This window comes from Leptodactylus fuscus, chromosome 5 (genome assembly GCF_031893055.1).
Source record: "Leptodactylus fuscus isolate aLepFus1 chromosome 5, aLepFus1.hap2, whole genome shotgun sequence".
NCBI lineage: Eukaryota > Metazoa > Chordata > Amphibia > Anura > Leptodactylidae > Leptodactylus > Leptodactylus fuscus.
In genome coordinates this window covers 20,144,581-20,169,692 of record NC_134269.1, presented here as the reverse complement: position 1 = coordinate 20,169,692, position 25,112 = coordinate 20,144,581, and the positions used below count along the sequence as shown (strand labels likewise).

Genomic DNA, 25,112 nt, shown 5'->3' with positions numbered 1-25,112 from the left:
ACGGTCAAGACTTCCCTTTGAGTCCAGAAAAGTCCTATCGAAATATAAAGCAGTTCCTGGGGTACGCGGCCTGGTAGTGGAAGGGTTAACCTGTTTACTGAAGTCCTTGTGATTTGCTGTGTCATAGCAAGTAATGAATGAATTAACCTTTATACTACGTTCCCGCCTGACGTCTTGTGATCCCACTAACAGCGTCTATCACATGGAATTAAGACTCTATAATATGAGTAGTTATGTCTCCCGTGACAGTGCTGGAGATGTCACAACCACAACTGTACACACTTCTGACAGTCCCATTAGATGATATGGTCACACCCCTATATTGCACAAACATGCAGACACTACAGCCAAATGCATAGAGTCCTTAAAGAAGCACTCCGAGCAAAGCTGAAAAATTGTATCATGGCTAGTGCGGGACCAGAGATGGCAGAGCATGAGAACAAATACTAAGAACATCAGAGAGGGTTCCCTTGTCATGTCCCGTCCACCCAAGCCCACAACAGGGACGTCTGGGGCAAATTGGGGACTCTCACTGTAAAGTGGTTAAAACAGGTGGGGTGAGAGACCTCCTGTTCTCCACATAGGTCCGGCCATAGAGGTGAGACCTGCATCTGTCAGACCTAAATCTTCATGTTGGGATATTCCTTTAAGTCACTATTCACTTTTGAAGACAGTCTTGGCTGTGCCGGCTGTTGTGTTGTCCTACAGGGAGTGTCCGTGTAACGCAAACAACTAGCCAAACGGATACGAGATATTTACATATACTGTTACATGCAGACAGTGTGTGCCCTTAAAGGGGTGGTCTAGATTTGAAAACCCACTTTTATATGTGTTGTTGTTATTCATTCCTAAACTCTGTCTGTTAGAGGGCTCCTTTATTCATACTCCCCATTCGATAGAGGGGGTCCCTCATACATACCTCCTTCCACTAGAGGGGGTCCCTCATACATACCTCCTTCCACTAGAGGGGAGACCTTCATTCATTCCCTCCATCAGTTATACAAAGCGGAGAACCTTTCAAGATAGCTTCTCTCTGAACGATACAACATGTCCATATGTTACACAGCGAGCCTATTGCAGCATTAGAGTAACTATAGAATCGCAGTAGTCACAGCTACCACTGGCCCTGGGAGCGGAGGGGCCCACAGGTTATCCTCACCACACTAGGGCTAATGAAGCTTCTTCCATCTCCTTTCGGATCTCCTTTGCTAGCTGGCAGTCTGTGCATTGTAAGTTTATTACCCCTGCGCTCTGGTGCACTGGAGGAAATTGATTTATGGTACACAGCCTTCTACTGTCAGAAAGGAGAAAACTAACCGTCTATGGAAAAAACAAAACAAATAGTGGTTTATCCGCAGTATATAGTCAAGAAGAGATTCTGTGGGCTTGGTTGTGGCATAAAATGGGGCACAATGACTATATGGGGGGCAATGACGGGAGATGGGACTAATGGGACACGTGTGTGTACAGACATGTTGTGAAACGTTTTCATGCTGGTCTGGGCCAGTTAGAGGAGGAAAGGGAAATGTATCTGCTGCTAAGGCCTTGTTCACACGGGGCATATTTTGGTCCTGATTTTGACACGGGACCAAAACACGCCTGCCGCAACGGTCGCGGCTTCCCGTTCTGGAGTAGGCCCAAATGAATGGCCTAGTCTGGAGCGTGCTGCCACGAAGCGGACGCCGGCGCTGATTCAGCTACGGAATACGCCTTAAGAAAGGGCAGCTCGCTTCTTTTTTCCGTGAGCGGCATGTAAAAAAGTAAGCTAGCGGTCTACATAGACCGCTATTGTGAGGGGGCGGATTATGACGTGAATTCAGCGCCAAAATTCGCCCCCTCTTGCCCTGTGTGAACGAGCCCTTAAATGTACAGATGGGACGTGGCTGCACAGGTGGGCCTGAGATAGTTGTGCTCCTGATGGGCACCATGTAATGTTGTGCTGTTAAGGACACGTATCCCCCTAGGCACAGGATAAGTGTAAGAATGCCGGGGGTCCGACCATTGGGTCACACAGTGATCAGGAGAACAAGAGACCGAATGGAATGGAGGACAAGTGTTCTTGCGTGACCAGCTCTCCATTCGCTTCTATAGCGCCATGGGCACCGCCGGAGATTGAAGCCACAGCAGCCCCATAGCAGTGAATGGAGCACCAGGTCATGCAAACCAACAAAATGGCCGCCACTACAAGAAATAGCAAAATACCAATATTTGACAACTTTCAATTTACTACCCGACACTCAGGCTACGCCTCGCTGCTGCTTCCTGGCTGCTAGGGAGGCACTGCTTGAACAACCAGAGCCTGCCATTGCTATGTTGCATGTGTGTCCCCATGACTTGGCTAAGCTGTGTACCCGCCGGGCTGTCAGTAAGCGGCGCAGCGGCGGCAGTAACACCACATTGTTCAAGTAGCAGTTTTGGGGGGTTTTAAGGGTCTTTCATGGTATACAAAGCTTATCTAGGCCTTGAACAGGTGCTCGCGCACTCACCATTGTCACACTTTCTTGATATTAGTGGTCAGGAAGGAAACGTAGCGTGTGCGGCCGCTTATACAGCGTCTATGAGTCAAAGTGAGACTTGTGGGTTGGGAGATAGTGTGGAGAACCTCCGCTGTACGAGATATACATCATAATAGGTAGATAATATAGGGACGGATACACCGTATGACCCTACGTGATTGGTTACTGCCAATGATCTCCGTCCAGGACTCATCATCATAAAGTAGTAGTGAGGCCACTATAGGGGACACCATTATACTAAATGCCATGGCCACCCCAATAGTGGTCTCTTCAGTCCAGTGGTGACTCAAGACTGATATTCCTTCTAAACATGCCCATAATAACTACATTACATAGCCCCAAGTATGTGGCCCCCGACCATCACACCATATGGACATCCCCCACCAATACAATGGGCATTAATATGGAGTTAGTCCTCCTTGTAGGGCTATAAATTCATCCACAGGATTTGGGGGGGGCGCCTGTGGGAATTATTACCCATTCAGTCAAAATGAGGTTAGATACTATTCTCAGGGGTGAAGGTTTGGGTTATGGTCAACATTCCAGGTCATCCCAGAGGGGGCACTATGTGTATGTGTATGTATATGTATATATATATATATATATATATATATATATATATATATATATATATACCATATATATATATATATATATATATATATATATATATATACCATATATATATATATATATATATATATATATATATATATATATATATACCATATATATATATATATATATATATATATATATATGTATATACCTCCCAACCATCCCGATTTCCACGGGACATTCACGACTTGAGTTCTGAGTTGAACATATATGTGGCTAAAGCAAGGAGCTGACACAGGTCAGCTCCTTGCTTCGCCGCTGCATGCCGGCTACTGGCTTTGTAGATGCGATGTGATGATGTCACATCGTGTCTACAACTGTGTCAGCAAGAGAGAGAGGCACGCAGAGAGCGGCGAGGAAGCGAAGGAGAAGGTAAGTGTAATGTGTACACTGAGGTGGAACATGAAACTGGGGGCACATGAAGGAGAGGACGGCATGTGGGAACATAATTCTGGAGACAGAGATGGAGGGACATGAATCTGGGGGCAGAGATGGAGGGGACATGAATCTGGGGGCAGAGATGTGGGGAAATGAATCTGGGGGCAGAGATGGAGGGGACATGAATCTGGGGGCAGAGATGGGGGGGGACATGAAACTGGGGGCAGAGCTGGAGAGGACATGAATCTGGGGGCAGAGATGGAGGGGACATGAATCTGGGGGCAGAGATGGAGAGGACATGAATCTGGGGGCAGAGATGGGGGGACATGAATCTGGGGGCAGAGATGGAGGGACATGAATCTGGGGGCAGAGATGGAGGGGACATGAATCTGGGGGCAGAGATGGAGAGGACATGAATCTGGGGGCAGAGATGGAAAGGACATGAATCTGGGGGCAGAGATGGAGGGGACATGAATCTGGGGGCAGAGATGGAGAGGACATGAATCTGGGGGCAGAGATGGGGGGACATGAATCTGGGGGCAGAGATGGAGGAACATGAATCTGGGGGCAGAGATGGAGGGGACATGAATCTGGGGGCAGAGATGGAGAGGACATGAATCTGGGGGCAGAGATGGGGGGACATGAATCTGGGGGCAGAGATGGAGGGACATGAATCTGGGGGCAGAGATGGAGGGGGACATGAAACTGGGGGCAGAGCTGGAGAGGACATGAATCTGGGGGCAGAGATGGAGGGGACATGAATCTGGGGGCAGAGATGGACAGGACATGAATCTGGGGGCAGAGATGGGGGGGACATGAATCTGGGGGCAGAGATGGACAGGACATGAATCTGGGGGCAGAGATGGGGGGAAATGAATCTGGGGGCAGAGATGTGGGGAAATGAATCTGGGGGCAGAGATGGAGGGGACATGAATCTGGGGGCAGAGATGGAGGGGACATGAATCTGGGGGCAGAGATGTGGGGAAATGAATCTGGGGCAGAGATGTGGGGAAATGAATCTGGGGCAGAGATGTGGGGAAATGAATCTGGGGGCAGAGATGGAGGGGACATGAATCTGGGGGCAGAGATGGGGGGACATGAATCTGGGGGCAGAGATGGAGGGGGACATGAAACTGGGGGCAGAGCTGGAAAGGACATGAATCTGGGGGCAGAGATGGAGGGGACATGAATCTGGGGGCAGAGATGGAGAAGACATGAATCGGGGCAGAGATGGGGGGACATGAATCTGGGGGCAGAGATGGAGGGACATGAATCTGGGGGCAGAGATGGGGGACATGAATCTGGGGGAAGAGATGGCGGGACATGAATCTGGGGGGCAGAGATGGGGGAACATGAATCTGGGGGCAGAGATGGGGGAACATGAATCTGGGGGCAGAGATGGGGGACATGAATCTGGGGGCAGAGATGGAGGGACATGAATTTGGGGGGCAGAGATGGGGGGAACATGAATCTGGGGGCAGAGATGGAGGGACATGAATCTGGGGGCAGAGATAGAGGGACATGAAACTGGGGGAAGAGATGGGGGACATGAATCTGGGGGCAGAGATGGAGGGACATGAAACTGGGGGCAGAGATGGAGGGACATGAAACTGGGGGCAGATGAAGGGTATACATGAAACTGGGGGAGAGCTAGAGGGGGGACATATAATTTACGGGTGACTGTAGGAGGATTATACTGTGTGCGGGCACATGAAAAATGAATGAGTTGGGCGGAGTCAACACAAAAGTGGGTGGGGCTAAATTTGCCGCACATTTTGTCCCTCTTTCGGTTCTTCAAAAGTTGGGAGGTATGGACATCCATCGCACTGGCACGTGGTGAGACATGGTGTACAACTTCATCCAATGACTATGTGCTTTACACCGCTCCATGGTGGAGCCTGAGATCACTACCATGGTCCTGCTCTTCTGCTGATGGGACTCCATAGTGACTGATATAAGAGGATAGACAATATGTCGCATTACAAGGTGCCTCGTAGTAGAGAGAGCTTCCTATAACAGTGCCGCATGTAGTCACTACGACCATAGTACTCCTAATGATTGTCTATGGAGAATACATGGCTGTGTGCATGATTATAATGAACATGGCCTAGACACAATAACATGGAGGGTATATACATACTATATATATATATATATATATATATATATATATATATATATATATACTGTACTCCACCTAGTCCTTGTCAAAGTCAGTGACAACTTCATATAGTCAATATTCTTTGTATTATCACTCCCTGTTCCATTGTCTTCATATATGTTTCTACACCAGCTGGGTATATCATGCACTGTATACAACCTTATATGATACTTACAGTAGATATGTCATTGCTTTTATACAGTCGGTGTATAAACAGAATCCAAGCAGACCCATATGGTGCCCTAGTGGAGTATATACAGTACATAGGGGGCTAGGGGCTCTGGGTGAAGACACCATCAGATTAGAACATAGTTCATACAAGTCTTCTCATATCCTGCAGCTTAGTAGTATGGAAACCAGTGCAGGGTGTAACGTACGAAGTCCCTGAGGTCACATAGAGAAGGCAGAGTACCACAAGCCGGTGCCAGCTGGCACTGGATCAGATCACCCACGCCTGCCGTACACAGGGAGTCACCTAACAGGTGGAGGGCAAGGGGAAGGCCTTAGATCACACCACTAAGGAGAGAGGAGGAGAGAACCGCACCAGGTACACCTACCGCCCCTACCTGTTATATGTACCTGTATACCGCACCAGCCACTAAGATACACAACTTGTACAACTGTGTCACCGGAGGAATGCAGGAATACAGCGCCCCCTATATGTATATCATGTACTCAAAACAGAACAGTATATAATAATCATACAGGGAATAAATATTATCACTATACAGTACAGTATATATATTATCAGTGTATAGATACTACATTATACAGTACAGTATATATATTATCAGTGTATAGATACTACATTATACAGTACAGTATATATATTATCAGTGTATAGATATATCATTATACAGTACAGTATATATATTATCAGTGTATAGATAGATTATACAGTACAGTATATATTATCAGTGTATAGATATATCATTATACAGTACAGTATATATATTATCAGTGTATAGATATATCATTATACAGTACAGTATATATATTATCAGTGTATAGATACTACATTATACAGTACAGTATATATATTATCAGTGTATAGATATACATTATACAGTACAGTATATATATTATCAGTGTATAGATATATCATTATACAGTACAGTATATATATTATCAGTGTATATATCATTATACAGTACAGTATATATATTATCAGTGTATAGATATATCAGTATACAGTACAGTATATATATTATCAGTGTATATATCATTATACAGTACAGTATATATATTATCAGTGTATAGATATATCATTATACAGTACAGTATATATATTATCAGTGTATATATCATTATACAGTACAGTATATATATTATCAGTGTATAGATACTACATTATACAGTACAGTATATATATTATCAGTGTATAGATATATCATTATACAGTACAGTATATATATTATCAGTGTATAGATATATCATTATACAGTACAGTATATATATTATCAGTGTATAGATACTACATTATACAGTACAGTATATATATTATCAGTGTATAGATATATCATTATACAGTACAGTATATATATTATCAGTGTATAGATATATCATTATACAGTACAGTATATATATTATCAGTGTATGGTTATGCGGTATTGGCTTCTTATGTGATTTAGCTATAGACTACCATCAAGTGGCTATTTTGTGTAACTGCAGCCTTGTCATAGAAAGCTTAGCTGTTGCACTTAAAGGGGTTGTCCCATCACAAGGATGACGCAAACAATGACGCAAGAAACCAGGAAGAAAGAAGATTTTACAGCAGTGAAGACTGGTGAGTATGCGGCGTGGGAATACCTCTTTAAAGGGTGTGTTTACACGATGTAACGTGTAGCGTGATCTGGCACGTATACGGCGTGTCAGACTTTGAGCGCTCAAAAAGATCCCATTGATTTCAATGGGAGTTACGAGCATATACGCCGCGATATTTTGCACCTGTGATTTTGCAGCCGCAAAATCACAGATGCAAAATAACGCGGCGTATACGCTCGTAACTCCCATGGAAATCAATGGGCTCTGTTTTGAAGCGCCGCGCTCGGACACGTGTATATGTGTCTAAATGAGCGGCACGCTTACGCCGTGTGAAGGGGCCCTTAAGGGGATGGTGTGAATAATACCTGTTTGGGCTCTATGGCTAGCATTAGTAATATTCGTATTCTAGGAGTACTAGCAGTAAAATTGTAAGTACTGATATCTGCCCTATAGAATACAGTGCACAGTCCAGAGTATACAGCATGTAACATGATCTAGAGGACAGTGCACAGCCCAAGGTATCCAGCAATACCCAGACTATAGAGCGGGTCTCATAGGGCAGAACATGACCCAGCTGGTGTAATGGAATTGCTGTTTAGGCCATTTTCCAATATGCTGAAGGAAACTGTCAGCAAGTAAAACAAGCTACCTGTAATGTAACACTGTCCTGGTCAGTAGAGGCTAAGACGCCTGAGGTTTTCACCAGGGCCCACCATAACGCATGATGGGCTTTGTGGATCAAAGACCCAGGATACTTGATGTCAGTAAATAGGCGCACTTGTGGAGTAAAGACCAAAGCTACAGCTAACAGAGAGTAACATACACCGAGTCACAATCAGGAGAACACAGGAGTATCCAAACCAGGAGCAGAAGAGGAATAACAGGGTCTACATCAGGCTCATGTCCAGGAGGTCACAGATAAACAAAATCAGTAAGGAATCAGCTAACCAGGAACGTAAGTTAATATCAGTAACCAGGAATATAACAGGTAAGTCCTGAGAACACAACCTGACTAGAGTGATCGCAGTTACCAGATGAGCCTCCATGCTGGATATAATACCCCGCCTCAGCTCAGGACTGGACAGTATGGCAGCACTCAGAGTGACATAGCAGTCTTATAGTGACAGCTGTGGGGATTGCACTGATAGGATTAACGATATTGGGATTCTATATACTGTATATATATATATATATATATATATATATATATATATATATATATATACACTCACCGGCCACTTTATTAGGTACACCATGCTAGTAACGGGTTGGACCCCCTTTTGCCTTCAGAACTGCCACAATTCTTCGTGGCATAGATTCAACAAGGTGCTGGAAGCATTCCTCAGAGATTTTGGTCCATATTGACATGATGGCATCACACAGTTGCCGCAGATTTGTCGGCTGCACATCCATGATGCGAATCTCCCGTTCCACCACATCACAAAGATGCTCTATTGGATTGAGATCTGGTGACTGTGGAGGCCATTGGAGTACAGTGAACTCATTGTCATGTTCAAGAAACCAGTCTGAGATGATTCCAGCTTTATGACATGGCATTGCATTATCCTGCTGAAAGTAGCCATCAGATGTTGGGTACATTGTGGTCATAAAGGGATGGACATGGTCAGCAACAATACTCAGGTAGGCTTTGGCGTTGCAACGATGCTCAATTGGTACCAAGGGGCCCAAAGAGTGCCAAGAGAATATTCCCCACACCATGACACCACCACCACCAGCCTGAACCGTTGATACAAGGCAGGGTGGATCCATGCTTTCATGTTGTTGACGCCAAATTCTGACCCTACCATCCGAATGTCGCAGCAGAAATCGAGACTCATCAGACCAGGCAACGTTTTTCCAATCTTCAATTGTCCAATTTCGATGAGCTTGTGCAAATTGTAGCCTCAGTTTCCTGTTCTTAGCTGAAAGGAGTGGCACCCGGTGTGGTCTTCTGCTGCTGTAGCCCATCTGCCTCAAAGTTGGATGTACTGTGCGTTCAGAGATGCTCTTCTGGCTACCTTGGTTGTAACGGGTGGCTATTTGAGTCACTGTTGCCTTTCTATCAGCTCAAACCAGTCTGGCCATTCTCCTCTGACCTCTGGCATCAACAACGCATTTCCGCCCACAGAACTGCCGCTCACTGGATGTTTTTTCTTTTTCGGACCATTCTCTGTAAACCCTAGAGATGGTTGTGCGTGAAAATCCCAGAAGATCAGCAGTTTCTGAAATATTCAGACCAGCCCTTCTGGCACCAACAACCATGTCACGTTCAAAGGCACTCAAATCACCTTTCTTCCCCATACTGATGCTCGGTTTGAACTGCAGGAGATTGTCTTGACCATGTCTACATGCCTAAATGCACTGAGTTGCCGCCATGTGATTGGCTGATTAGAAATTAAGTGTTAACGAGCAGTTGGACAGGTGTACCTAATAAAGTGGCCGGTGAGTGTGTATATATATATATATATATATATATATATATATATATATATATATATATATTACTACATATAGAGACAGTAGAAGTGAAAAGCATAAAGAGATGAAAAGTAGGTTTGGGAGGAAGAAATGTTGTAAAACTAAATATGTGATCCCAAGTAAAAAAATAAATAAACAAACTCTAGACAGAGGCCGCTGTATGCTATCTGGAGGGCGGAGTGTTCCCTGCTTGTATTCACCACCCCATGAGAGACGGGTGAGGGATTAATAGGGTAACTGGACTGATCGTTGTGCAGGTAAAACATTGCCTTCTATGTCAGGATGCAATTGTAACGACGACGCTGCTGTGCTAAACGAGGCATGTACTGTATAAATGATATAGAAGTACAATTCTCTCTGTAGGAAGGTCTGTACATTGTGAATAGTCATAGTGAAGCTCAGTCCTTATTACTCCATCGTCCAGACAGCTTACACAAAAGGATAGAGCCTGACCTAGAGCATAGAGCCTGACCTAGAGGATAGAGACTGACCTAGAGGATATAGCCTGACCTAAAGGATATAGCCTGACCTAGAGGATAGAGCCTGACCTAGAGGATAGAGCCTGACCTAGAGGATAGAGACTGACCTAGAGGATAGAGACTGACCTAGAGGATATAGCCTGACCTAAAGGATATAGCCTGACCTAGAGGATAGAGCCTGACCTAGACGATAGAGCCTGACCTAGACGATAGAGCCTGACCTAGACGATAGAGACTTACCTAGAGGATAGAGCCTGACCTAGAGGATAGAGCCTTACCTAGAGGATAGAGACTGACCTAGAGGATAGAGCCTGACCTGGAGGATAGACACTGAACCCAAAGGATAGACACTGAACCCAAAGGATAGACACTGACCAGAACAGTAGAGACTTATCCAGAAGACAGAGACTGCCTTAGCGGATACAGACTGTCCCAGAGCACAGAGACTGTACAACAATACACACAGCGAGACGTGAGGTGGATTTATAGCCATTTATTTATATACATATATTTATATAGTGATAACCTTCATACAATACAGGTAGTCAACCGTCTCACATATAGGTATGGATAACAAAAATATATATATATAGCAGTGCCTCTAGTACAACCAATATCAGAAATATTATTGCTGAAACGTATGGAAGGAGCTTAGACGTCAGGTGTATGGACGCACCTAAGAGAGGGGCCCCCAAACTGATCGGGACTCATCATGGACTAAACTGGTGCAAAGTAGGTAAAATGCCCCAGACCACCAATCCCACCGCCACTTATCTTCTATCACAGTGCTACAGAAATATGAATTGGTCCACGTTTTCCTCTGCACCAGTTACGGTACATGAGGTCCATTCTCTCTCCCAGTACCAGTCCTACTACCCTACTGAACATACCGATCACCTCTCATGTTTCTACTGCACAAACCTTTCTTATAGTCTCCCCTGTATCATACACTCAAAAGTTTTAAAAAATTGGTGGGGGAAAGAGGTACCCCTTTAAATCCCCCCCTCCCGATTAAAGAAGAATTCTGGGTTTTCCTAGATTGTAATATTGATGACCTATCCTTAGGACCTCCGCCGATCAGCTGTTGGAAGAGTCACCAGTGTTCGGATGAGTGTAACAGCGCTGTTCCTTATATAGTGGCCATGCTTGGTATTGCAGCTCATCCCTTGAATAGCATTGAACTGCAAAAAGGCCACGTGACCGATGAACACAGTCGTCAATATGGCCAATCCAGAACAAACCTATAACAAATCGTTCTCCAGTTTTCTAATAGACTTTGTATGCTGGTTCTTCTGCTTGCTGTCAATGAATGAAAACTTTCATATTCACATTAGAGACTGAAAATGTCCATAGGCCTCAGACTTATCACAGTGGAGAGTTTGTTGCATTGTATGTAGTCTAGGAAATCCTCTGTGAGCTATGAGGAGACCTACGTACCATAAAGGGGCTCCTACCAAGGGTCAGTCCATTATTTTATGGGTACAGGACCTATTAGGCCTCCTCACCTCTAAGCACCCCCTACATCTGAGCTAGCACTGATACATTGCAGCGAACCCTCAGCTGTACGAAGTCTGAGGTCTACAGGAAGGTTTTCTTTCACAGCCGGCAGAGAGTCTAGTGTCATGGCCTTCTCCATCCCTCTTCCCATGATCCTCTCTTCTTTCCCACCTCTCTATTATCTTCCTGAACCTGCACATTCTCCCTGTCCTCCCTGGTAGTAACCCGCCCTCGGGCCTGCAGCCTCCCTCTCTCCATGGTGCTGAAGCAGGATGTATAGTGGTTTTGCAGTGCTGTGTTTCAGGGGAAGCCATGTGGCTCTGGACGGCATGCAGAGGCAACGATCCACCGAGGCCTCCTCGTGAAGACCACCAGGTGGGGAATCGACACCCAAAATCCTCCTCCTACTGGGATTCATCACTTGGGTTTGCATTTTGGGTCTTCAGATCTTTCTCCGCTTTCTGAAAAGAAAATACATAAGTGTTACCAGGTTACGTGTTTGCGTCACCCTGTGGTTGGAGGAGCAAACTCCATGTTACATAGCTCCTCCCACCTGTCTGTGTCACCCTGTGGTGGGAGGAGCAAACTCCATGTTACATAGCTCCTCCCACCTGTCTGTGTCACCCTGTGGTAGGCGGAACAGACTCCATATCACAGAGTTCTTCCTTCCTGTCTGTGGTGGGAGGAGCAGACTATGTTACATAGCTCCTCCCTCCTGTCTATGTCACCTTGTGGTGGGAGGAGCAGACTGTTACATAGCTCCTCCCTCCTGTCTATGTCACCTTGTGGTGGGAGGAGCAGACTGTTACATAGCTCCTCCCTCCTGTCTATGTCACCTTGTGGTGGGAGGAGCAGACTGTTACATAGCTCCTCCCTCCTGTCTATGTCACCTTGTGGTGGGAGGAGCAGACTCCATGTCACATACCCCCTCCATCCTGCCGGTGTCACCTTATGGTGGGAGGGGCAGCCTGTCACACAGCTCCTCCTATAATAGTGGCCCTGTTACCCTGAATGTGTTTGATAATGAAGGCCGAGTATAATAAGAGGATAACATGGCCTGGTTACTCTAGGGGGCGCTACTCACCACGGCGGAGGACTTGGCATTATGAGCATAGAGAAGCATTGCTATGTCGTTCTGCCCAGCTTCCAGCGCAATAGACAGAGCTGTGCTCCCATCCTAAAATAGAAAGGCACATTATATACAGTGTATTATATATAGTCAGACTATTATACAGAATTGGCGCCCCCTGTCTGACACTGTAATTATTTACAAAACAGCCGCTTCAGAACCTCTTTATTAAAAGGAAAGTGGACCTAATTATTAACTGATGTTCTGCAGCAGCTGGGGATGCATGTGCATACGAGGATGGTGGTGGCTGCACTTGGGATGCAGGTATATTATACTGCTGCAGAACCTCTTTCTAAAGTGAAAGACCGAGATGGAGGTGCAGACTACATCAGATGCTGCAGAACTTCTTTCAAAAGAGAATGGGGCATTTTGTGTTAATCACTGGGGTAACGTACTAAAAGCCCCCTCCATGCTGTATAATGCCCCTCATCATGTGACCTTGTAATACTATATACAGCATATGGCTACTTGTTACTGGGGGATACAGGGGGGTGACTTACGTTATCTGGGGGGATACAGGGGGTGACTTACGTTATCTGTTATCGCCACATCACAGGAAGGAACGGCCAGTAAGAGGCTGACGATATCCACATGTCCGTGTTCACACGCACACATGAGCGCGGTGGAGCCGTCGTGATCCTGCACATTTACATCCGCCCCACACTGCAGCAGAGCGCGCACCACATCCAGGCGTCCGTGACTGACCGCCAACATCAGAGCGGTTTGTCCTGCCTGAAGTAAATTAAAATGAAAGGTTAAGACTATGCCGGGTCCAGATTGGGTCACTAGGGGGCGATGTATGGCCCTCACTGGGGAATAGTTTCCATTTGTGGCTATGGGAGCTCCCATTGAATGTAATAATAAACCTGTCTTCAGTGAGCTCCCCCTAGTGGTGGTAGCAGGAAGCCTGAGTTTTATCATTTAAAGGGTTGTTCCCACTAAATACAGGATAGAGAATAAGTGTCTGATTGGGTTGGTGGGAGTCATAGAAATGGGGTTCGGTACCCCCGAATCATTGTCCTATTGGAGTAGACATAGTATCCCCATTTACATTTTCATGGGGGTCCCAGTGTTCGGACCCCTATCTCCTATATTGCAAATAGATGACACATTTTGCTTATATATATATATATATATATATATATATATATATATATGTGTGTGTGTGTATGTATATATATATCCTTTGTCATTGTTATGTTCCTCTAATTTTCCCATTCAGGAGTCTGGGAAAGCTGGGTGACCTAGGTAGGAAGCAGTAATGGTGCTTCTCATGTTGGCGTTGTAGCGGGATTAACTCTTAGTGAGCCCCTTCTGTACACACACCTGGCTGGCTCTGCAGTTGACATCTCCAAGGCACAGCATCTGTGTGACCGTTTCGATGTCCTCGTTGGAGCGGAAGGCTGCCAGAGCCGTGAGCATGAGGGGAGTGAATCCGGCCTTATTCTGTCTGTTCACATCACACAGGCCTGGGGGGGAAAGGGAGAAGCAGTGGAGGGGTCAGAGGAGGCGTCTTGGAGGAGAATGGGAAAAAATTGGGGGGTATGTACTGGAACAGATTGAGTGTGACATTCAATAGGAAAAGGGGTGTCATTTAACGATACAAAAGGGAAGAACACAGATCACATGACAACATCAGAAATACTTGACTCTTGAAGTACACTCATAACCTCAGTGATCAGCTACAATCTAAGGATGAACTCAGCAGCAAGTGTTCAGTTCCCCTACAGCACCTCCGCAGGTGAAACAAAGTATTACACTGAGTCCATTGGAATTAATGGACTGTCCTGACATGCTGGGTCATCCAGAGAGAACTTAAGACCATTATGGCCATGGTCATGGTTGGTCCCAGTCTATGGGCATGTTCTGGCTGCCATATTGGACAGGTACGTCTCTAGCTGGTACATTGGTACACAATGGTAGCAATAACTAATCTGTGGGCTCTGCTGTGTGAATAAGACTATGTTATACCAAGCATCTGTAACATTCAACTACCATGTGTAGCTACACACAACACCTACTGGCTGAAAGTATGTACTGCACATTGATTAAAAAAAAATGGAATATACCCAGAATTTCACAGAATACGCAACTTAGGTTGTATTATAATAACTTGAATTGTGAACTTTATAGTTAGCGTAGAGATGTCTTTGTGTAAATGGAGACATCCGTCGCTACCCTTTAAGCCACACCCACCTGGTACGGATTGTATCCGAGCTCTTACCGGTATCGAGGAGCTGCCTGACCACTGTAAAGTTAGACTGCGACACTGCATAGTGGACTGCAGTGTTCCCTTTAGTATCAGCCATGTTTACGATGACTTCCAGGAGACGTGGGGACATAGCACGGAAGACATTTAAATGGTGGCGGATGATGGCGGGCTCCACCTCCTTCTGTCTGAAGAGTTTCATCCATTCCTTCATAATGGCTTCATGTGCTGCTGCCTGAACACACCACATATACAGGAGCGATGTCAGTATACATGTGCAGGTCTATGTATTATATTAGTAATAGAGATTATAGAGAGCAACACGGCAGGGTATGGGCTGGGCGAGCCCCTGTAAGGTTTGGGGGGTTCCTTCAATACCAGGCACAATAGCTCTGATCTGATTCTCATGGCCTAGTTCTGTAGTACAAGTCATAGCCTGCTGGGAGTTGTAGTATCAGGTCACAGGTCACCGATTACAGCAGTCCTAACACTAGCTTTCATCATATAACTACAACTGTCAGCATACTATGCTAGCCAACAAATCCTGTGATTAAACAGGACCTTTCGCCACCTCCATCAGCACGAGCTTTGATAGTAGGTGACACTCCGCTGATTCTAGTGCAGTTGGACTTTTCTCTCTAGCCCCCACCGTTCCTGAGCTATCAGCGCAGCTAGTTTCAGTGCCCGATATACTAGACTCCCTACTAGCAAGAGGGTGTGATCTGAGCTCTGACATTGTCTGCCTCTGATTGGAGCTCTGAGCCACGCCCCTTGCCTGATGCCATCCACTTGCCATTAGAGAGTCTAGTTATCATGTCAGACACCAAAACTAACAGCATGGATTGCTGGGAAATGGCGGGGGCTAGAGAAAATATTCCAACTATTCTGGAATCGGTGGAGCAACGCCTACTACAGGATGAAAAGAGATTGCGTTAGTGGTGGTGAGACTTTTATTTCTATAACATTTGGTAAGACACAGGCTAGATAGCCCTGCTCTCAGGTTTTTATACCCCCCACCCCCTTACCTTCTCTGCATCTGTCAGGGCAGCAGGGTCATCCAGAGATTTCTGTAGAGCTACACAGCCCGAGATCAGGATGTTACTGAGCTCCACCCTATATCAAGACAAAATGGGGGCAGACTGAGTTGGGATGACACTGGGCATGGCAAATGGGGCCAACCAGAATGTGATCACCAATAACATCATCTAAAGCCCCAGCTGTATACTGCTGTACATGAACCCCACCATGATATATGACACCCCTCCCCCATTCATATATGACTACAAGGGAATAGAAAAAGTATACAGATATGTCCTAGTGTTACCTGGGCACAGGACTGGTAGGGGGTGAGCTGGCCGCCGGGAGCTCTGGGCACTTCTCCGCATCTTTCTGCTGGCTGCCGGGTGGGAGTGGTAGTTGTGCTTCAGTCTGCGGCGTTGTCAGCCCCTCACTGGCCTCATGATATTCACTTTCTGTGCTTTCACTGTCAGACGGATTCTCCATAGTTCCAGAATCTTCTGACGATGCCGTGTCCATTCTACAAGAGACGTGGCAGCCATTATATTATAGCCTTAAAGGGAATCTCCGTTATCACTAGAATTCTGTGCGGATTTATTTATTAGTATATCCTAAGAGTGGCCTGAGCGATGCTTTTCTGATATAGTGTCCCAAATCTTCTGTATACATATAGATCTAATGCATAATATGCTGCCACCAGAGGGCATACTGAGTTAGTAGGAAGCTCCCATGCTCCCTCTAGTGATGACACCTGGCTCTGCACACCATACAGATATATTAAAGGGGTTTTCCCATCTCAGTGTTTCTGCCTGCAGTCCGTTCTTCTCACCTCCTGTATTTCTCCCCCTCCCCCCTTGCTGAACGGGGAACAGATATATCACAATATTTATGTAGATGCTTGTAGAGAAGAGACTCAGTGTTATCTGTGTATTTACACAGACCGATAACAGACTCGGCTTTATCAGCAAACTGCAATTAGCTGAACTGATTTTCCTGCAGAGCAGAGTGACATCACTTGTCCTATAGGTCTGTGGTTATAGCAACAAAGTTTAAACAATGGGAGGAATAAGTTCACATAGCAGGCAAACAAAGCAGCATTTCTAAAGCAATATATTTAGGAAAAGTCTTCAATTTACATAAGCTACAAGTATAGATAGCATCCTTGAGATGAGACAGTCCCTTTAAGGAGTTTCTAGGAATAGGATATTGATGATTATCCTTTTGATCAGTCATTAATATCAGTCGGAGGGGATCCAACACCCAGAACCCACACAGATCAGCTGTTTGAAGCAGATGCAGTGTTTGGGTGGGCGCTGTGTTCTCTTCACTACTTACCAAGCACAGTGCCATACATTGTATAGTGGCTGTACTTGGTATCGCAGCTAAGCCCCATTCACTTGAACGGGATGGAACTGCAGACGGGTTTCCAATGTCCTATCCTAAAGAGATGTTGTTCATATTTAATTTATGGAAAAACCCTTTAAGAAGTGAATTCCTACAAAACTTATTTAGCGGGGAAAAAAAGGGCATTCTGGCATCTATGAGGTATTGTCTATCCATAGAATAAGGGATAACGGTCTAATCGGTGGGTGGTCCAACCTCAAGGACCCGTACTGATCACAAAAATGGGGGTTCAGTGCACCCTGTACAAATGGAGCAGCAGGTTCTCATGATAGGTGGGAGTCCTACAGTCGGATATAGAGGAGCTTTGTAACTAGTAGAATATCCATTTCAGGGTTACGGGGGTAGGAGCAGAGGAAGGAGGGGGACGATATTCTGGGGCCCCATAAATCCCAGCCATGTCTCGGTCACTTACTCTCCATTAATCCCAGAAAACTGAGATTTCATTTCCTGTCCGTCCTGAGCGATTCCTTTCACCGAAAAATCTGAAAAAAAAACCTCATTGCATTATAAAACAACCTAAAACTTCATTTTTTTTATTTGCATATTTCTTATAACCAGATAGGGGGCGCTATGATTTTTTTTGTAATCTGTTTTCACTTCATGGTTGTAGATAGGGGATGTAATAATGGGTCTGTGGTGTTATCTATAGAGGTGTTATCTTCTGCTGCAATGCTGTCTGTAAGATGAGCGAACACTGTTCGGATCAGCCGATCCGAACAGCACGCTCCCATAGAAATGAATGGAAGCATCTGTGACGCCGGCTGGCCACCGGCAAAGTCCGCGTGCCAGGTGCTTCCATTCATTTCTATGGGAGCGTGCTGTTCGGATCGGCTGATCCGAACAGTGTTCGCTCATCTCTATAAATGAGGTGACTGCAGCAAAGAGAACCTCTTCAGAATTGCCAAGTGTCCATCTTCTATTAGGCTGTATTGAATTTGAATATTTCATTTATTTTGGCCAGCAGGTGGCGCCATCTCACAATGTTGCCACCCGAACTCCGATAGATAGTGAAGAAGAAGGGTGCAACCCTAGAGAGGTGTCTATTGTAGGCGGGAGAAGTGGCATGTAGATACAGGTTGCGTTGTATATGAGGGACATGTGTCTTCACCCTATACGGGGGAAATAATTGGACCCTATATAAGTGGTTTGTGGCCCTGTTGGGGGGCAAATGCATCTGGTACTGTATCACCGTGGGGCAGGTAGTCATCCCTGTATGAGGTGGTACAACTCCATTCATATTCGATGTCTGGCACTCTCAGCTCAAAGGTAGGACACAAAAATGTTGCGGACCAGAAAAATTCTGGAACATGCTGCGTACACATGAATTTTGGGATGCCCATGGAAAACAGGAGAGGAGCCCTACTTGACATTAGAATGGTGGACCGTGTTACCTGTGTCATCTTCTTTCGTTGGCACTGAACCACCCGCAGTCATTTCACCGCCCTGAATTTTTTGATCGACAACAGGACAAGGAGACTCTTCTTTTTGGGTGTCTTGATCAAGTCCTGAAGATACACGGAAGCAGAAGCAGAGTATAGATCGATGTCTTCATACATAATGACTATGACAGAAGACACCAGAGATGTCACCACAACCATCCACCACCGCTCACCTTTCTTCTCTCCGATGTTTTGCCCAGTGATGCTGATCTTCTTGACCAAATGGACATGGACGGGAGGCCCAGTCGAAGTAAAAAGTGGTTTCTCCATGACCTCCCGGCTCTTGAAGACTCTCTCCTCTTCTTCTCTAGTTTTGAGTAATCCTACTCCTCTACCTTCCAGATCTCGTGACCTCTGAGGGTGGACTCCAGGTCCAACCTCGGTGCTGGAGACAACTTCACTTCCTCGCTCCACCCTTGCTACCTTAACGGCATCCGCCCTCACGTCCTCTTTCTTTTCTCTCTTTAATGTATCTTCTCCTCTCGATGCCCACTCGGCTTCCTCTAGTTTCCGGTTGGCATTTTGGACTTCGGTCAATGCCCGACTTAGCTGCCGCTCCAATACCGCCACCTTGGCTGATAGCGCCTGGACTAGAAGCTTTTGTTTGTCTGCCTCTAGCTGTCTAGGTGGACCATGAGGCATGAGGTCCACTTCTCTCACCCAAACACCAACGCTGCAGAATTTCTTAACTGGTCTTCCATTAGATGCCGGACACTCCTTCTTGGCCTCCGTTCCCGAATGTTCCTTCTGTTCTTCTGACTCCTTTTTGCCTTCTCCTTCAGTTCCTTCATCACCCACTTTCTTCACTTCACCAATTCCAATATCGTTTTTTCCATCCTTCAGCTCTTCCTCTGGTATTTCGATGTACAGCTCTCCTCGGGTCTTGCTTTTAGTGCTTCCTCCTGGGTGTCCGAGATATTTTTGGCTCTTGAGTTGGACGCTGAGTTGACGTTTTTCCTCCTGGAGCACCGAAATTTTCACTTGAAGTACCGGGATCATCTTAACCTGTTCTTCCAGTTGACGTAACCTCTTCAGTGCCACAGCCATTTGCTCTCGGACGTGTTGAAGGTGGACCGGAGTTGGGGACACTGGAGTGGACATCCCAGAACTTAGTGGAGTAAAGGAAGATAGCTGCTGACAGGAGGAGGAGGAGGGAAGACGAGAGAGAGACGGAGTTGACAAGTTGCTGCTGGACCTACATCCGAGACTAAGTGGGCGAGACTGTCCTGCTTCCAACTTCTTACTGGCATCCAGCAATGTCCTCTCAACCCTGGGATTGAAGCTGCTTGAAGTTTGGGATCCGCTCCTGACCTCATATGCCGGATAAAAGCCTCGACCACAATAGGAATAAGAAGAATGACGACTGCAAAATAAGAACCAAACGTTACGTCCTGATAATCCTAAATCAAGACTCAAGCTTCATCAACGTGTAGACTGTAGAGTACCTGTCATTGCTGGCATTGGAGCAGAGGGATTCAGTAGATGTCCACCATGAGCCAGTATATCCAGGGCCACGGGGTAGCGATCCAAAACGAGGTCGGCGACTGACCGGCACACGTTTAATGGTGTGCCCTTTCTCTATATCATCTACATATTTTAGGAAGTCCAGATCCAGACGGTATCCATATGGAGTCTCCACAGAATAGGGTGCCTCAGGCTCTTTCATGGTAGACAAAGAATTTGGGACAGATTTACCTTGAAAATAAATTGTATTACATTATTGTATTAGTTATATACATAGGGGCAGTATTATAGTAGTTATATTCTTGTACATGGGAGCAGTATTATAGTAGTTATATTCTTGTACATAGGAGCAGTATTATAGTAGTTATATTCTTGTACATAGGAGCAGTATTATAGTAGTTATATTCTTGTACATAGGAGCAGTATTATAGTAGTTATATTCTTGTACATAGGACAGTATTATAGTAGTTATATTCTTGTACATAGGAGCAGTATTATAGTAGTTATATTCTTGTACATAGGAGGCAGTATTATAGTAGTTATATTCTTGTACATAGGGGCAGTATTATAGTAGTTATATTCTTGTACATAGGACAGTATTATAGTAGTTATATTCTTGTACATAGGAGTAGTATTATAGTAGTTATATTCTTGTACATAGGAGTAGTATTATAGTAGTTATATTCTTGTACACAGGAGCAGTATTATAGTAGTTATATTCTTGTACACAGGAGCAGTATTATAGTAGTTATATTCTTGTACATAGGAGCAGTATTATAGTAGTTATATTCTTGTACACAGGAGCAGTATTATAGTAGTTATATTCTTGTACACAGGAGCAGTATTATAGTAGTTATATTCTTGTACACAGGAGCAGTATTATAGTAGTTATATTCTTGTACATAGGAGCAGTATTATAGTAGTTATATTCTTGTATATAATAGTAGTATTATAGTAATTATATTCTTGTACATAGGAGCAGTATTATAGTAGTTATATTCTTGTACATAGGAGGTAGTATTATAGTAGTTATATTCTTGTATATAGGGAGCAGTATTATAGTAGTTATATTCTTGTACATTGGAGCAGTATTATAGTAGTTATATTCTTGTACATAGGAGTAGTATTATAGTAGTTATATTCTTGTACATAGGAGCAGTATTATAGTAGCTATATTCTTGTACATAGGAGCCCAAACAGCACTGGGGGCGTCCCCAATGCTGCGAGAGAACTCTCCAGCAACGCCTCTATCTTCTTCAGGAAAAGCTCTTCACGCGACTTCTTCCAGCGCTGGGGGTCAAACTTCTAGGCCTCGGGCAGAGCCGACTGCGCATGCTCACAGGCCACAAGAAAATAGCCGCATACTGACCGTGTAAGCAGCCATTTTTCTTGTGGCCGCACAGTTGGCTCTGCCCGAGGCCTAGAAGTTTGACCCCCAGCACTGGAAGAAGACGCGTGAAGAGGACGTTCCTGAAGAAGATAGAGGCGTTGCTGGAGAGTTCTCTTACAGCATTGGGACGCCCCCTGTGCTGTTTGGGTGCTGGGGACTGCCCCCAGTGCTGCGAGATAACTCATTTGCATACCGACAAAAACCAGGATTACAACCAAATGGCGGCACAGAGAAGGCATCTAAAGGTAGGAGAAGAATAGCCTTTCTTAAGGCTATTCCTACGTGTTAGTCACAAAAAATAGCTTTTTAATGATAGGATCCCTTTAATTCTAAATCTGAGACATTTGGGGTTCATATACTTGCTACCTGGAAAGTGGGTCTCCATGTGTAGAACTTGTGCCATCATGTCTTCAGTTACTTGTGCCAAACAGATATAAGCGATGTGCTGTGTCGCTGTGCTCTATAAGAGATTGAACAGAAGGGTAAGGTTGTATAGAAAAAGTCACAGACACGACACAGGATTGGCCCCTCCTACTTCAGGGTGACAAGAAGGAGGGAGGATCAAGATGACATGGACTTTTTGTTCCTCCTATTTAAGGGTGACAGGTGGGAAGAGCATTATAACTTGAAATTTGTCCCGCCTACACTAAGGTGTCAGGAAGGAGGAGCTATGCAACATGGAGACTGCTCTTCCACTACAGGGAGAAACGCACACAGGAGGGGTGGACGGGTCACTCTTTGGGATCAGACTCCGACAACATCCAATTAGATCCCTGGTTTCATTTTCTGTTCTGCATTAGCCCTGATACCTGGTTGCTGTAGGCGACGCCTCGCCCTTTCTCCGCAGTAGTTGTTATAATGGCCGCTGTGTCTCGCATTATATGGTCACATGGCCGTATCTCTCCTTCTCAGCGTCACACGGAGTATACACCCTCCATCACGAGTTCTCTGTCATCAGACATCTTGGCTGTGTCCTTCTGCTAACACCAAATCATAACAAAAAAGGCCGCACAATACAAAAACTCATAAATGAAGATTAGTTTTTGTATTATGCGGCCTTTTTTGTTATGATTTGGTGTTTGCCTTCTGTTTGGTTCGCTTTATAGTATGAGGAACTTTCTGTCCTTCTGCTATACTCATGGCTGCCTCCTCTTCCTCTCCTGTACGGCCTGGAGGACACCCCAAAGTCTCATCACTATCTCTGCCCCATGATCTTATCATTCCTATATTGTACATCTCCTTCTCATTCCTGTCTTTTTCTTTCCTCATTCCTTGTCCATACTGTTTCATTCCTAATATCTTCACATCTTCTCTCCATTCTTGGACACTTGCTCTTCATTCTAGGACACTCTCTCCATTCTAGGACACTCTCTTCATTCTTGGACACTTGCTCTCCATTCTAGGACACTCTCTCCATTCTAGGACACTCTCTCCTCATTCTTGGACACTCTCTCCTCATTCTTGGACACTCTCTCCATTCTAGGACACTCTCTCCATTCTAGGACACTCTCTCCTCATTCTTGGACACTCTCTCCTCATTCTTGGACACTCTCTCCATTCTAGGACACTCTCTCCATTCTAGGACACTCTCTACTCATTCTTGGACACTCTCTCCTCATTCTTGGACACTCTCTCCATTCCTGGACACTTGCTCTTCATTCTTGGACACTCTCTCCATTCTAGGACACTCTCTCCTCATTCTTGGACACTCTCTCCATTCCTGGACACTTGCTCTTCATTCCTGGACACTCTCTCTTCATTATAGGACACTCTCTCCATTCTAGGACACTCTCTCCATTCTAGGACACTCTCTCCTCATTCTTGGACACTCTCTCCTCATTCTTGGACACTCTCTCCATTCTAGGACACTCTCTCCATTCTAGGACACTCTCTACTCATTCTTGGACACTCTCTCCTCATTCTTGGACACTCTCTCCTCATTCTTGGACACTCTCTCCATTCTAGGACACTCTCTCCATTCTAGGACACTCTCTACTCATTATTGGACACTCTCTCCTCATTCTTGGACACTCTCTCCATTCCTGGACACTTGCTCTTCATTCTTGGACACTCTCTCCATTCTAGGACACTCTCTCCTCATTCTTGGACACTCTCTCCATTCCTGGACACTTGCTCTTCATTCCTGGACACTCTCTCTTCATTATAGGACACTCACTCTCCATTCTTGGACACTCTTCATTCCTGGACACTTGCTCTACATTTTGTCCCACTCTCTTCCTTGGACTGACCCTTTATAACTGCCCTCTTACCACATCCCACCACCCATTCATCTCCCCTTTTCTTAAAGGGGTTGGCCACTTTCAGACCATTATTGGCAAACAAATGTACAATAGAAAGATATACAATTTTCCAATATACTTTCTGTATCAATTCCTCTTGGTTTTCTAGATCTCTGCTTGCTATCATTCATTCTGTTACTTCTAGAGGATAAAACTCTGACCATGGTCATGTGATTTAGGGTCCATGGTCATGTGATGAGGACACAAGTGCCGCTCGTTACAGTCCCAGCACAATAATCAGACATCTGCCTGGTAATCAGCTCAGTCTTTTCATCTCTTCTGATCCCCTTATCTGCCTCTCTCCTCCATCTCCCATTTCCTCTTCCTGGCTCTCCCCCTGGTCTCTCGCCCTCTTCTCCCCCACAAGCCTTCTTCATGCTGTTTTGCTCTTGCAGACACACACTTATTGTGTCTTGCCTGTCCCTGTCACAGCAGTTCTCCAGATCACAGTGACAGCAGGCTCTCTGTTTACTAGCTCCAAGCCACAACATCCCGCACTGTGTGCAGCTGTAACATGGCCCCCACTCCTCGCTCATCCTTAAAGGGCCAACACTGGCTCCAGCAAGATTGAGATTTACAAGGAGCTTCTATATAGTCTACATATACCATGGAGGAGTAATCACAGGACCGGTCACACTTCTTTCTATCCAGTTTATCTCTGTACAAAACAATGTCAATACTAACCACTTCTTGTATTGTCTCCACATATAATGTTCTGTCACTCCCTCCTCACCTTACTTCTTTGCCATTCCTGTATTATCTCCACATATAACGCTGTCACTCCCTCCTCACCTTACCTCTCTGCTATTCCTGTATTATCTCCACATATAATGTTCTGTCACTCCCTCCTCATCTTATCTCTTTGCTAT

General features: G+C 45.2%; 1 protein-coding gene across 3 annotated transcripts in view; it reads right to left on the bottom strand.

Moving 5' to 3' along the window:
• Nucleotides 1-10,887: 10,887 nt before the first annotated feature.
• Nucleotides 10,888-25,112, bottom strand: part of KANK2 (KN motif and ankyrin repeat domains 2) — a 42,622-nt gene continuing 28,397 nt past the window's right edge. For all 3 annotated transcript variants that reach the window (XM_075272581.1, XM_075272582.1, XM_075272583.1), the window contains 12 exons: nucleotides 22,310-22,403; nucleotides 20,535-20,784; nucleotides 19,263-20,452; nucleotides 19,042-19,155; nucleotides 18,063-18,132; nucleotides 16,554-16,766; nucleotides 16,255-16,342; nucleotides 15,245-15,464; nucleotides 14,347-14,489; nucleotides 13,552-13,752; nucleotides 12,976-13,068; nucleotides 10,888-12,352 (listed from right to left, as the gene is read on the bottom strand). In XM_075272581.1, coding sequence (XP_075128682.1) covers nucleotides 12,296-12,352; nucleotides 12,976-13,068; nucleotides 13,552-13,752; nucleotides 14,347-14,489; nucleotides 15,245-15,464; nucleotides 16,255-16,342; nucleotides 16,554-16,766; nucleotides 18,063-18,132; nucleotides 19,042-19,155; nucleotides 19,263-20,452; nucleotides 20,535-20,784; nucleotides 22,310-22,349 — 2,679 coding nt within the window. In that variant the 5' untranslated portion in view covers nucleotides 22,350-22,403 and the 3' untranslated portion in view covers nucleotides 10,888-12,295. The remainder of the gene's footprint in view (nucleotides 12,353-12,975; nucleotides 13,069-13,551; nucleotides 13,753-14,346; nucleotides 14,490-15,244; nucleotides 15,465-16,254; nucleotides 16,343-16,553; nucleotides 16,767-18,062; nucleotides 18,133-19,041; nucleotides 19,156-19,262; nucleotides 20,453-20,534; nucleotides 20,785-22,309; nucleotides 22,404-25,112) is intronic.